The sequence below is a fragment of the Haliaeetus leucocephalus genome, unplaced genomic scaffold (genome assembly GCF_000737465.1).
Source record: "Haliaeetus leucocephalus isolate CR32 unplaced genomic scaffold, Haliaeetus_leucocephalus-4.0 Scaffold160, whole genome shotgun sequence".
NCBI lineage: Eukaryota > Metazoa > Chordata > Aves > Accipitriformes > Accipitridae > Haliaeetus > Haliaeetus leucocephalus.
The window spans coordinates 136,199-149,396 of record NW_010972596.1 but is presented as its reverse complement, the minus strand read 5'-3'; the positions used below and the strand labels follow the sequence as shown (position 1 = coordinate 149,396).

Sequence of the window (13,198 nt, the reverse complement as noted above, 5' to 3'; positions counted from 1 at the left end):
TGCTAATGCAGCAGTACAGGCCTTCGCTGCTGTAAGGGTGTTCTGCTGGCTTGTGTTCAGCTTATCATCCATGAGGACTGTAATTTTTTTCACACAAAAAAAATCAAAGAGGAAAAGCAACAACCAGAGGGATGATGGGGAGAAGTAAATGTTCTTCCTCCATGGAGAGGTTGCTTGGCTGTTCATCAGAAAATATGGGGGCATCTAACGATGGCCAGCTTGTAAAACCAGATAGGGACTTACGCACCCCGAATACACAGATACCTTAATGCCTTCATACACTAACTCAGCTTTTCTTAAAGGACAAAAAAAATGTAATAGTTATAACCTAAAACTGGACAAGAAGGGTTAATACTAGTATTCTGTGCCTAACTATCCCTGTGACAGATAAGTTTTATAAAACAAACATCTGAGGCTAAAAACGTGGCAGATCTTAAGATTTTCATCTTAAATCTTCATTTCACATTATAGTTAGTGAAAAAAATTGTACAGCTGTGGCTTACACATAAAACTGAGATAATTATTTACAGGATTATTAAGAGACAAGCGTTTCAGACTATTACACACCAGGAACTGGTTCCACACAATTGAAAGATTGGTTTTGATGGAAGTGGTACAAGTGAAGCAACAGGCTGTGTGGACCAGAGTAAGACACCCTTGGAAACAGTATAAATGTGCTGTTTGCTTCCAGTGTGAAATGGAAAGTATTGTCCTCCAAAATCCAACTGAACACAACATATTCATACTAAACATTTGAATGGGTCACAGAATAGCATTAATTTTTTCCCTGACAAGAGTTAATCATTCACTGCAATAGCTATCAATGCCAAGAACTACTTTATTTGCATTTTTAGCCATAAGGATGACAACAAGGTTTATTCGAGGCAGCTTTGGTTCATGTAGTGTAATCTGTCATACTCTTGACCTAAGCAGCATTAGGCATGAGTGCCTACTCATGAGACAACCACTGAAATAGGCCTGACAATGCACCACAACAGGAGTTACTTCCCAAAAGGTCTCAGGGAGAATACATCACTCCAAGAAGGAACAGACTACCCTCGTTTTATATTCCTCTACTCTCTAGATTTAACACAGAGGTATCATCTTCCCTTTGCTTCAGTTGTGCAGATCATCTAGGTTTAGAGAAGACTTCAGATAAATGAGGCAGGTGCAGCACCACTGGCAGAAATCCTGAAAGAAAGCTAAGAAAAACATTTAACTACCTCTAAGATTTTGCATCTTTCCCGCACAAGAGTTCAAAGGAGGCTCTTTGCCTTGCGCACTGCCTCTTTGCCAACTTCCATCAAAAGAGTTTGGCTTTCCTGTTATCTCTGGGTAGCTCCTCTTCAATAACAAACAAGACTGTTTTAGCCTAGTCTTGAAAACAAGCCTTATTAGATCCTACAATATTCTGCCATTTGCCTGTAAAGGTACCACAGGAGACATGGTAAGGAGCAAAAGGCATGTAAAAGACAGGACAAAATTGGTGAAAACTAGGCTGAACATGCAATAAAGCTTATGAAATTATTTCCTTATTTTTAATACTGTCTATATAACCTAAATGCTCCATAGTAACACAGATCCATGGTGCCTAGCTTAAGGCAGAACAAAAACGGCCCATATCCCAAAAGAAGAAAGTTTTTGAAATTCAGAAAAATCTCAAAAGAAACCCACGCAAGTGTAGGCTAACACATATAAGGGGAGCACTAAACCAAACCGATAAATAAGCCCCTATAAAGTAATCAGGAATTTTCTCAATGTAGCACCTTATCAACTCGAATACCTGGAAAAAAAATTACTCCCTGTACATTCTCTTCAGAAACATATTGGTACAGATTAATGTTCACTACTGCAAAGCATTCTGCGCCATTGTTGTTTACAAAATGCCTTTTACAGCAATTTCCCTCTAGTTAGAAAAATTTTGGTATTCATCACAGAAAAGTCCATGTCCAAAAGCAAAACACGTTTGTGTACAGGGCTGGAGAGCAAGAAACTGTGCGAGGCTAACATTTCCCCATCAGGACCCACTGGAAGTAACCCATATTTCCAACTGTATATACAAACTAAATCAAAGTCCAGTGAGTGTAATTAAGCTCCACGTTTAACATTTAGAAAGTAGCGTGTAGAACTATGTCTCTTCTCAAGTGTACGACCAACACAACTGGCAAATCAGACAGTGCTGTGAACTACTATGAAGACACTTTTTCTGCACACAGAAAAGGAATTTGGAAGTTTATATTCTAGCATTCTATAATTACCATAAACTGCTATCAAAAACAGTCTTAGTCAGAACTGAGCTTAAATTACAGCAATGACTTTCATCTTACACTGGCCCCAGACAGTTTGGAAGAGGAGTTTATGGAAAGTGAAATGGCAACACTGGAAACGCAGCCAAGTTTCTCTGCAAATCCCACTGATTCTTCTATAGCTGTGCAGTGCCCCCTAATGAACGAATCACATAGATACTAAATAAAAGTGTGCTTTTTTTTTTTTTTTTTTTAAAATAAAGTGTCCTGTGAAGAATACTGTATTATTATGGGAAGGAGATGCAGATTTCTGATTATCAGTAGTATTAATTGTTGTGTTTATTAAAAAACTTATGAGAAAATATTGGTTTGTAATGACTGCAATGATTCACAATACTATAGGCACGGTATCCTGGCCATTCCAGGAAAACAAACTTGGAAAATAAGACTGCTAAGGCAAGTTTCTAACAAAAAAAAGTACTCTACATTCTAGGCTACAAGCTCTGAAGAGATATCAAGAAGTGGAAGACAAGGTATTTTGTTCTACCTGTTGCATAACACAAGGATTAGAGATTTATAAAATCAGGAAATTCCAAATGGATACAAAAGACATCCTCCTCATTCGGTACAAAGTTAGACTATGTTATTCCTTCTCTTATGCTGTCAGGGAAACATCTATCTAGAAAGACAATGACAGAAAAAACATTTATACTTATGATGAGAAAATGCAGGTATAACAATACTAGTAGGTGTCACAATGCATATAAAATCTTGTACTTCAGGGCTTATATCACAATCTAGACTTCTGCCTTCCTAGAATATTATTCTAAATCTAACCACTGAAATTTGTGAACTGCAGGTTCCCCAATTCATCTGGGAGGAGAGATCACAAATCAGCTTCTATACACTGAAGACACAACAGCATATGGGAGGCAGGGAAATCACAGTTGAATTTTCTTAATGTAAGCTTAACCCAAGATCATATGATTGTAGGTGCTAACGATACTTAGTGCCCTCAAAACATTAATCCAAGAAGTTTAGCGCATAAGTGGTCCCATGTTACAAGTGGAAGCTGCACACCGCAGTACTCAGAACAATGAGCTCAAACTAGTGCTGCTTCAGAGAAACCTCTTCAAAACCCAGTACGTAATTTCTTCAGACATGCTGAAGCCCACAGCAAGGCAACAAAACACTTGCATGGCTGGTAAAGCAAGCCTGATCTGTAGCGTGACCTAGCTATCAACTCTGTAGGGAAATGACATGTAAGTAAGCAACGTTTGCGAGAACTTTAAGTGCACCAACACCAGTCACTCCAGCTTCTGTTCTAATGCGTCATCATTTTCTTCAACATGTTTCTAAGAATGGGGTACCTACCAAAAGGTAATCCTGAAACAGGCTATTTTATGATCAAGAATAAAAATGAACAGAGTTTCTCCTCTGACAAATGCAGGCAGGCAGGTCTGCTGGCCTTTTGCCATAAAACAATCCTGGAAGCTGGCTCAATAGCATTGAGTTGCCCAAGAGCTCTTTCCGACTTTTTGCAATTCCTCCAAATAACAAAAAGCCTCAGCCCAAAGCAGTAGTATGCTGGGAAAAAAGTGCTCTCATACCCAGAAACTTTGATTTTTAGAAAGCATCAGGAAATCATCTGGAACAGCAAATGGGGACAACTGCAGGGAACACAATACACTTCTGGAAAATGCTAGCAGTCTAAAAGGCACTTCACACTTGAAGCTTAAAGGAAACTCTATGTGCCATAATTCTGGACATACTTACACAGCTTTAATGCATTGAAACTTCAAAAGTCATTTTGTTTTCATATAAACTCAGACAATCTTGAGCACAGTGCAGTAAAAAATGCATACATTTATATAACTGTTTATTTAGATGTACATTACAGCAGCAGTGTTATTTGCATTAAGAGTGGAACAGAACTTAATATATTACTGAAGTAATAGTAAAACCTTTTTCTCCACTCAAAGTTTAACTATGCCTTCTCAGTTTAATTTTAAAAAGTTACATTAAATCACATAATCTTACATAAACATGTCAGATATCAAACCTCAGATATCAGATAAATAGTTACAAAAAACTTCCAGCATTCTCTCGGAAGTACATTTTAAAAGGGAAGCAAAAAAAGCCCTCATCTTTTATTTCACATTAAGTTTTAACTCACATAATGTAAATATGGTCAGCCCATTAGGAAGCATACTGTACAAGTAAGCATTAAAACAGAGGAAAATAAGAAGCATTTCAACTTTTAGTACAAGCTTCACAGTTCTTTCACAGCTTGACTATGTGACTTAAAATAGATCTCAAAGATATGTGAAAATTTAAGTACATCAAACTTCACCTGAGCCCAAAAAAAGTGAAACCACTTGGACTAAAGAAACATGAATTAAAGGAATTGCTACTTTGATTACTTGATGTGGATGCTCTTATTTGGGGAAATGAAATTAAAATAAGTGTTTCAGAAATAAATTACACTACTCGAAGTAAGTGCCATTTTTCAAATCAGGATGGACACAGGAAAAATCAGGAAGAGCTATTCAGAAATGTGTACTACAAAGAAGTCTGTCAGTTGGTGTTTCACCAATTCAACAGTTCAAAGTTTTCTGTAACAGGTTTCTTATGTGGCCAATTTGCCACTAGCATTCCCATGAATTCCCAGCCTGTCAGCAGACCGTATTTCAGATTAGGTCTGCTCAAGTGCTACTGCAGCCTGCTAGGTATTTCAACTGGTGTCTGCTCAGCAGGAAGTGTATTTTTGCTCTCAGTTTCTGCAACTGGGAAGGGATTCATGTATGTGAGCAATTCTCATTGAGCTTACACAACCAACATTTCCTTCATCAAGGAACAGATACAAAACCAAAGTCTTGCTTTCAAATAAGTTCCTTGATGTTCTCATAAAACCATTTCCTAAACATTCAGACTTTTTGTAGGCTACTAGCTGCCATATACACATTTTATACGCCCAGATTCCATTACTAGGGAAATGGCTACTTTGTTCGCAGGAGGCCTTGTCTTCTCAGAGTATGGAAGACCCATTTGGTCTGCATTCTTCAAAAATATGGTTTGGGTTGGGGTTTTTTTGGTTTTTTTTTTTGTTTTTTTTTGTTTGCATATGCTGATGTCTCTTCCACAGCAGATTCATTACCTTTCTGCAACAAATGTACAAGTTCACACAGATCCTTCCAGAGCCTTCATGCTCTGAAATTCTCTTCTTTCTTACTGTCACTTTGGTTTGTCTCATCATTATTAGCAGACCTGCAGAATACATTAGAAATTTAAAATTCATAATTAAGTTCATAACATTTAGTTAGATCAGTATTCGAAATATCACAAAATATTTACCTATGTGCTTCCACACTTGTAATTGAGGTCTTCCATTTTCTTCCCCCAAATTTTCCATCATAGTAAAGACAAATTCAATTTGAAAACATCTTCCCTTCTCTTTTATAATTCCAAAGTGGATTAAAATCCACTTTCACTGCTTCGACACAATTCAAGTCTGATCTTTCCCAGCCAAGATTGGAAGGCTGGAAGCTCAACCGGATGGCACCTCTATGTGTGGATAGAAATGTATGAATTTTTGAACGCTACGTAAGATGAAGTCACGATTTCAGAGATCATTCTGGGAAGCAACAGTAGAACCCTGTTGATTTTAAGAGGAACCCTGCTTAAGGCAAAACCAGCAGAGGAACTGAGGGATGACAAACAGAATCCCATCTGTAGACTTGGTCTACAGAAACCATGAATACAGCTTGTTTTACTTGTGTTTGTTACTTCCTACATCTTTCCATCAGTTTCCACTGAAAATATCAAAGTATTGACAGAAAACACAGACCTCCATTGCTATAAGAGCAAACAGAGAAAGCATGCTGGTAGTAGGACTAAATCCACAACTCCACATCCAGAAACATTTCCAATGAAGAAATCAAGTATATGAAAGTCTCAACCGTAGTGCTACCTCTCTCCGAGGATCCCCCTTTTGCACAGAAGGTGACAGGAATGGAGGCAGGAGATGAGGACAGGGAAATATACTACTGCTATTAAAAGACTATACAGCAATACAAGTGTATCAAGGACTATATCATAACTGCCAGTCACAAAAACTAATGTCATCCTATAGAAGTTGCAAATCTCAGCTACAATAAGCTTCTTAACATTCAATTCTTGATGGATTGTGTCAAAACTTTTTTTTAGGGGGGGGGGGGGAAGGATCAAAATTTGTCCAAGTTCCTGTAACAACCATCTATTTTCATGAGAGCTTGGCCTTGGGTGTTCAGGATAAACTGCTGCCATGTAAGCTAAAGAGCTATCTACCATCATGAGCAGCAGTCATTGAAAACCAGAACAGACCACCAGCCCCAGAGAACAGTCTGCCCCAGTACAGCTCTCTTAATTCCCACAGTACCAGGGAGAATTTGCCTTGCAGGTATTCCTAGAAAATGGATCAGAAAGCAGGACTTTGGAACCCTACAGTTAAGCACGTAAGTGAAGTCAAAAGTTGGAGTTCAGTTAGTGCTTCATTTGACTCCCCAAAGAGGGCATCATCTAGGTAAGAACAGTCTGGCCCTGTGCCATCCTACTCCCTGCTTCAAGATATCAAAGTACAGCATTTGTTGGTCTGGCAACAGATTGACAATAACACAGCTCAAGTGTCACTGAGGTCTGTAAGCAAAGTGGAAGGAGTAATTTTTTACTTTTGCTTTTGTTAGATTTTATCCACCTTTTGCAGAAAAGCAATTTTGGCAGGATAATGGAAAGAGATATTCTCCAAGGTAATTACTTCGCATTAGAAAATTCCCTGGAAAGAGACATCTGCTTCTCAAAAGCCCAGATACATCCTGTGTAAAAAGAAAAAAGCTATACAACAGAACATACAGCCCCATCACAACTCCATAACGGAGGACATAAGTCATGTTGTCAAGTTGACAAATAAAGTGATACACATGCGCCTATATGTATCTCTGATACAAACACATAGGAAATCCATCAATGAGCACCACAGCTAGAAAGAAAAAATTCAATAGATTCTGAGTAACTTTTTCAATTAAAGAGTTACCTCAGAGAGCCCAATTAGTTAGATTAACAATAACCAAGTTTGTGAAAAAAGTGCGCACACACACAAGCGTGACCAAGTTTTATTCTCCCCTATCATCTTCCCTCTGGCTGCCAAACACACAGCTGACTTAAAGCATAAGCTCACTAGCATTTAAAGGAGAAAAGCAAGAGAATTGTCAATGAAACCACACAAGCAAGAAAGAAGTATGGAACCTCATTTACCCGGCTGTATCACCTCCAACTTCTACCATAAGGCACAACTTCTGTTCCTTTACAACACTGAAGTTGCAATATAAGTCTTCATAGCTTAACCACATGAAGAAGTTGCTTAAATTTTTCACCTACTGTCATATTCTAGGAAATCTCTTCTTAGACTTGAGATCAATTTTACATCACCCCAGCTTTTTCTCCCAAGAAACACTCAAATACACTTTGCAGTCCTTATCACGCACTAGCAACAGTTTGGTCAAGCTACATTTCCTCCAGCAGATAGGCCTTCATCTGTCACAGAGACATAAAATTGCACATTATCTCCAATGGATGTAAAAAAAAGTCATCCTCATCTGCAGTTACAAATAGAAACACATGTATAACAGTAATACTTCTGCTTTTACATTTATTTCAAAACAGTATTGTACATACAAGTTACTGTGTTTGGAAAGAAACACACCAAAGTGATTTCAGAAAATAAAATCCTTTGCTAGCACCAAGTAAATACCTTCTTAAAATAATTCATAGCTAGTCTGAATTTGTGATTTTCTGTTTTTAATTGAAGACTTTAAGAATCGACTAAAGCAAGAGAATCTGTTAATTACAGTGCCTGTACCAAATACAAGCAATGCAGACAGTGTTTTGAGACAATGATCTACAATTGCAGATATTGTAAAAACTTTGCAGACAGCCGAAGTTCAACTAATTGAGAGTCAGTGGTTCTCCACGCTGGCCTGGGTTACACCACTTACAGATGGGATCGCAAACCAACTTCATTATATTTGTTACACTCTGGACCGTGAGCCTGGCTGAAAGAAGGCTGAGAATCAAAGTGAAGTGAAAGCCCAAAATAGTTTGACATGTGTTACCCAACACAACACACAGAGCAAGAGACTTACGGGATCAACCTAAAGATACTCCAGTCCTAACCTACTAACATTTCACCACCCCATGCCTTCTCCAGCAACATGTAACAAATTCAATATCTTCAGGTTGGGAAAAGGGTGGTTTCTCATCTTGGAAGACCTTGTCAAACCAGATTTTTTTTTTTTTAAAGTTACATTAGCATAGTGAAAGAAAGACAAAAAAAGTTTAATTGAGGAGTATTTCTACTTGAGCTGAACTGCCAGTCAGTAAAGACTAGCAAGTTATTTATCGTCTAAGAACAAAGTTTGAAAAAATAAATAGAACACACTAGATGCTGTTGCAAAATGAAAGCATCCCGAGAATTTAACATCATTATAGGTAGAATTCCAACTAAAAAATATTTGCAAAGAGACAAGAAGTTTCCATTCAGAAGTCATGGGAGCCAAGTCTGCACTTGGTTTAAAAAAAAAAAAACCATTAAGAAGATCAAATCTATCTAGCTCTCCTGTTTTTCAGAACACATTATTTTATCTAAGCAAAGTTTATATATGCTTTGAGCCATTCCTACTTGGAAAAAAAGGAATTTTAAAGTAAATTTCTATTTACCCAAAGAAATGAAAGAGTATCACACATGCACACAAATTTACAGCATCTGAAACAGTGCCCAATTCAATTTAAATATCTTGTAAACTTCTTTCTTCAACTACCCAAGGTCATAAGTAACCGCACTATTTGTACCACCCCACCTTTCACTGAAGAGTCCACATTTCTGTTCACAGAATTCTAATATTCTATGATTTAGAAAAGCCCATTCCTATTATCTGCAAATCTGCAGAAAAGCACAGTCTCATATGAAGCTGCTATTTTATATAGTTAGTTTCTTATATAAAAGTTTGGGGACTTTCATGTTGGTTGAAGGAAAACACAGCCCTTAGTCATATGCTAGTTTTCCAACAAAGTTACAGCGAGGAGCTTCAGCTAAAAATAGAATATGTATTTGTGCATTCCTGGTGCCCTGCCAAACTTCAGGAGGGCTTTAATTTCTAAATAGGATAACCATCAGTGGATAGAAATTTACTTTTTTTGTAATCTGCATAGTTAGAAGGTAACTTTGAGAGGCATTTTAAATAGATAACTTCAAAGTACGCAAGATTACACAACATAGCTCAAAGAAAAATGCTAACCCCTTTATCCTTCAGTATATCTACATTCAACAGAAATAAAGTGGGTTTTTCCACACACTAGTTTGCCAACATTTTGTCTCTTGAAATAAAGAGATCCATTTTCATAGCATTTTTAACTTGATTGTTCATAGATATGCCTGCAATCACTAAATCGGGTCTCTCACCGTACAAAAGAATTCAATACAACCTGGCATCAGTGCAATTGTCAAGATTATACGGCTAAATAACTCTACCAATACCCTTCTGTGGCAAACACCCTTCCATAAGGCCATTTTTAAGTATAACCAAGCTGGAATCTGTTTGAAGATTCCAGATATAAGGAAGAAAATGTTACTGCCAGCAGAGACTACTTGAGGGAGGGATTCATATGCTGTGTGCACATATATGTACTAATTGACAGATGAAGCTACTGCCATGAGAGCTACTATCTTTCTCTTCAAGTGCTCCTATTATCCATCACTGCCCATTACATGTATCGCATCTGACAAACCACAGTGATGGGTGTCTCACTAAAATGTGAGATGAGCCACACAGTGGGAAGAAAACCTGGAAGGTTATCATATACAGAACAAAATCCAACCCAACAATATCAGATTTACACACGGTGGAGGGTGTGTGTGTAGAGCATGAATAAGAAAAGACAAGAATTTTACATGAAACGTAGGTAAGGAGTTACAAAAAAGATTGATAACCTTTGGCAGTTGGGCTTAGCTTAGACTCCAGCTTGCCCTAAAATAGGCAAACATGAGCTGCTCCCTACTTCTGTAAGCACACACGCTCTCTTTCCCCCACTAAAATTACCAATGACAAGAAGCAACCCAGGATGCCTGTGCGTCAGATGACGTTAATCCTTCATGCTTTGTCTATTACATAAGACAATACCATGTTCACATGCAAGTATGCAAAGCCACTGGGTACCGCATTTTGAGACTGTGTGACAAAAGTATGAGCAGAGAAACCTTATGTCTGTGCAAGTCTTCATCATACAAAATGCAGACAAGCTGCACCATACCTCCCTTCCAATGGACTGCCATGAAAGGAAATGCTTAATGTGTTAAATGTCTGAAAAGTCAGACCAAACCCATGAGCTAGACAAACAGATCAAGCATACGTTTCAAAATTTTAAAAAAGCATGTTATACTAGATAAGCTACGTGCCCAAGCTGTATGTGTAGATCTAAATCAGTAAAAATGGTGTTAAAACTGTAGACACTTAGACTCAAAGATGACCTAACTACTGGGTTATCCCAAGACAACTAACCAACCATTCAAGAAAAACACACCCAGATTTCTTCAAACGAGATTTTTTTTTTTTTTTTTTTTTACTTCTGGTCCAAATTTCCCCAAGTAATTAAGTTTGGAACATTGTATCCCTTATGAGTTTCCATTAAGTCCAAATGAAGATTCTGTTAGAAAGTTTTCCTCAAAATACTCTACACTCCTTAAAGATTACTATTCAGTGCTAACCGGTAAATGCCCCAGAAAAATATTCTGTAGCAATTTTCTTTACACGTGTATCTTAGAGTCTTTACTGTTACCCTACCAATGTGAGGTCTCATTACAAAAAGCCCAAGAAGTGTATATATCAACCAAACCTTCCCTTTGAAGGAAGGATAGCACCTTTACAACCACCACGGGATGTGCATTGCAAGAACACTGAAGCTTTTATGAAAGTAAAATGAAGTTTGAAGGGAAATCTTACTGTTATTTTAAATTTACAAAGTAACAGTTTGAGAAAGCCTTGGACATTTTCTGTAATACAGCCATTTGCCATTATCTCTTACCACTGTTGAAGCAACCACTCCAAGAATATGAGTACCTAGATCTCGATTGCTTTCTAAATTAATAGAAACTTAATTATTCAACACAAATCATTAGCTGCTGTAAAACTTCCATGAAATTACAAGCTGATATTCAGTTAGTTACAGCATGCACCAGAGCATATAACCTTTTCTTTCATCATAGCAGTTTTATTACTCACATTCTAGTAAAAAGTTTTACACCTAACAGAGCGCACAAAGCTCTGGTATCCAACACTGAGAACTGTGAAAAAAACATCAGGGTGACACAATGTTCTTACTTTTAGCAGTTCAAAATAATGAAGACAGTGGTAAACAGGGGCAAGGAGCAGCCGGGGTAGAACATACTGAACAGCTTCTTTAAAGCCTTCACCTATTGACTAGAAACAAAATAAGTTTCAGTCTTAAAACAATAAACATAATGAAGCAACAATATAATGTAATTAAAGTAATATCAATAATATGGCTCACTTAAAAGAAAGTTACCTGTAAATAAAATGCTGCTCCTGGCTTTGATAATTGACTTAGAAAATGATCATGAAAACCAGGGCGCAAAATATCTTGTGCATATGATTCATACGGATCAAATGCTAGCTCCTAAGAAGAAATACAGAACAATTTTACAAAACCGATTTAATATATAAACTTTGTATTTCTTAAAGAGAATACATACACTACAGAGCAGAGATTTTTCTGCATACTTTTTCCAAAACACCTATAGAGAAGAATCAATACTTGTACGTGCACAGAGTCATGGAGTAGTTCAGTCTAGAAGAGATCTCTGGAGGTCAACTGGTGCAATTTCCTCTTTGAAGCAGGGCCCACCTCAGGGTCAAAGCCAGATCGAATGTCAAAGCTAGCTAAGGTTGCCCAGGGTCTCATCCAGTTGAGTTCCAAGTACCTCTAAGAACAGAGGCACCAAAGCCTCTCTAGGCAGCCTATCCCAATGTTCAGTTGTTCTCGTTGCAGATTTTTTCCCCCAGTATCTAATCAGGATTACTCTTTTTACCATTCGCATGCTCTCTCTCATCTCACCTCACAGTTCTCTACTGTGAACCTCCAATAAGATCCTGCCTCAGTCTTTTCTACGCCTTCCACTCAGGTAACTGAAGGCAGCAATAAGATCTCCCTCCTCAGACTTCTCTTTTTCTGACTGAATAAACCCACCACTCTTAACCTTCTTTGTATATTACGGGCCTCAACTCCTTAACCATCATGGCAACCCTCATGTATAAGTGTGTCTTGTACTAGGAAGACCAAAACTAGACACAGTATGCGAGATGTGGTGTCAAGTGCTACACAGAAATGATCCCTCAACGTGCCAGCTGCACTTCTCCTCATATAACCTAGTAGGCAGTTCGCCTTCACTGCTGATTCCTTGAGGATCTCCACAAGCCCTGTCGCAGTACTGTTCCTCAGCCAGGCAGCTGGACCATTGCATGGGGTTGTTTGGTCCCAGGTGCAGAACTTCACGTTAGCCTTTACTCAACTCTATGAGGTCCCTGTAGGTCTATTTCTCCAGCCTGTCAGGTCCCCCAAGAAGTCCTGTCCTCCGGTGTGTCTCCCCACAATTTGGCATCACCTACCAACTTGATGAGGCAGACCTTCTCCCACAACACTAATACAGACATTAAACAGTATCAGTCCCAGTATCAAACCCTCAGGAATGCCACTAACCACTGGCCACCAGATGGACTTTGTACTGCTGATGACAGTCCTTTAAGCTTGCCAGTCCTGCCAATTTCCCCACCCACTCTGTAACTCAACTAGCTAGTCTACATCTCACCAAGCTGACTATAAGGATAATATGAGACACTGTGCTGAAG

General features: G+C 38.2%; 1 protein-coding gene across 5 annotated transcripts in view; it reads right to left on the bottom strand.

The window, feature by feature from the left end:
* The window catches only part of SOS1 (son of sevenless homolog 1 (Drosophila)), a 52,772-nt gene that overhangs the window by 20,588 nt on the left and 18,986 nt on the right, over nucleotides 1-13,198 (bottom strand). For 2 of the 5 annotated variants that reach the window (XM_010562433.1, XM_010562436.1), the window contains 2 exons: nucleotides 11,859-11,969; nucleotides 11,654-11,752 (listed from right to left, as the gene is read on the bottom strand). The exons of 1 other annotated variant lie outside the window; for it this stretch is intronic. In XM_010562433.1, coding sequence (XP_010560735.1) covers nucleotides 11,654-11,752; nucleotides 11,859-11,969 — 210 coding nt within the window. Of the gene's footprint in view, nucleotides 1-5,403; nucleotides 5,514-5,600; nucleotides 5,739-11,653; nucleotides 11,753-11,858; nucleotides 11,970-13,198 lie in introns of those variants that run through there. 2 more of the 5 variants (XM_010562437.1, XM_010562434.1) reach the window with 2 other exon arrangements.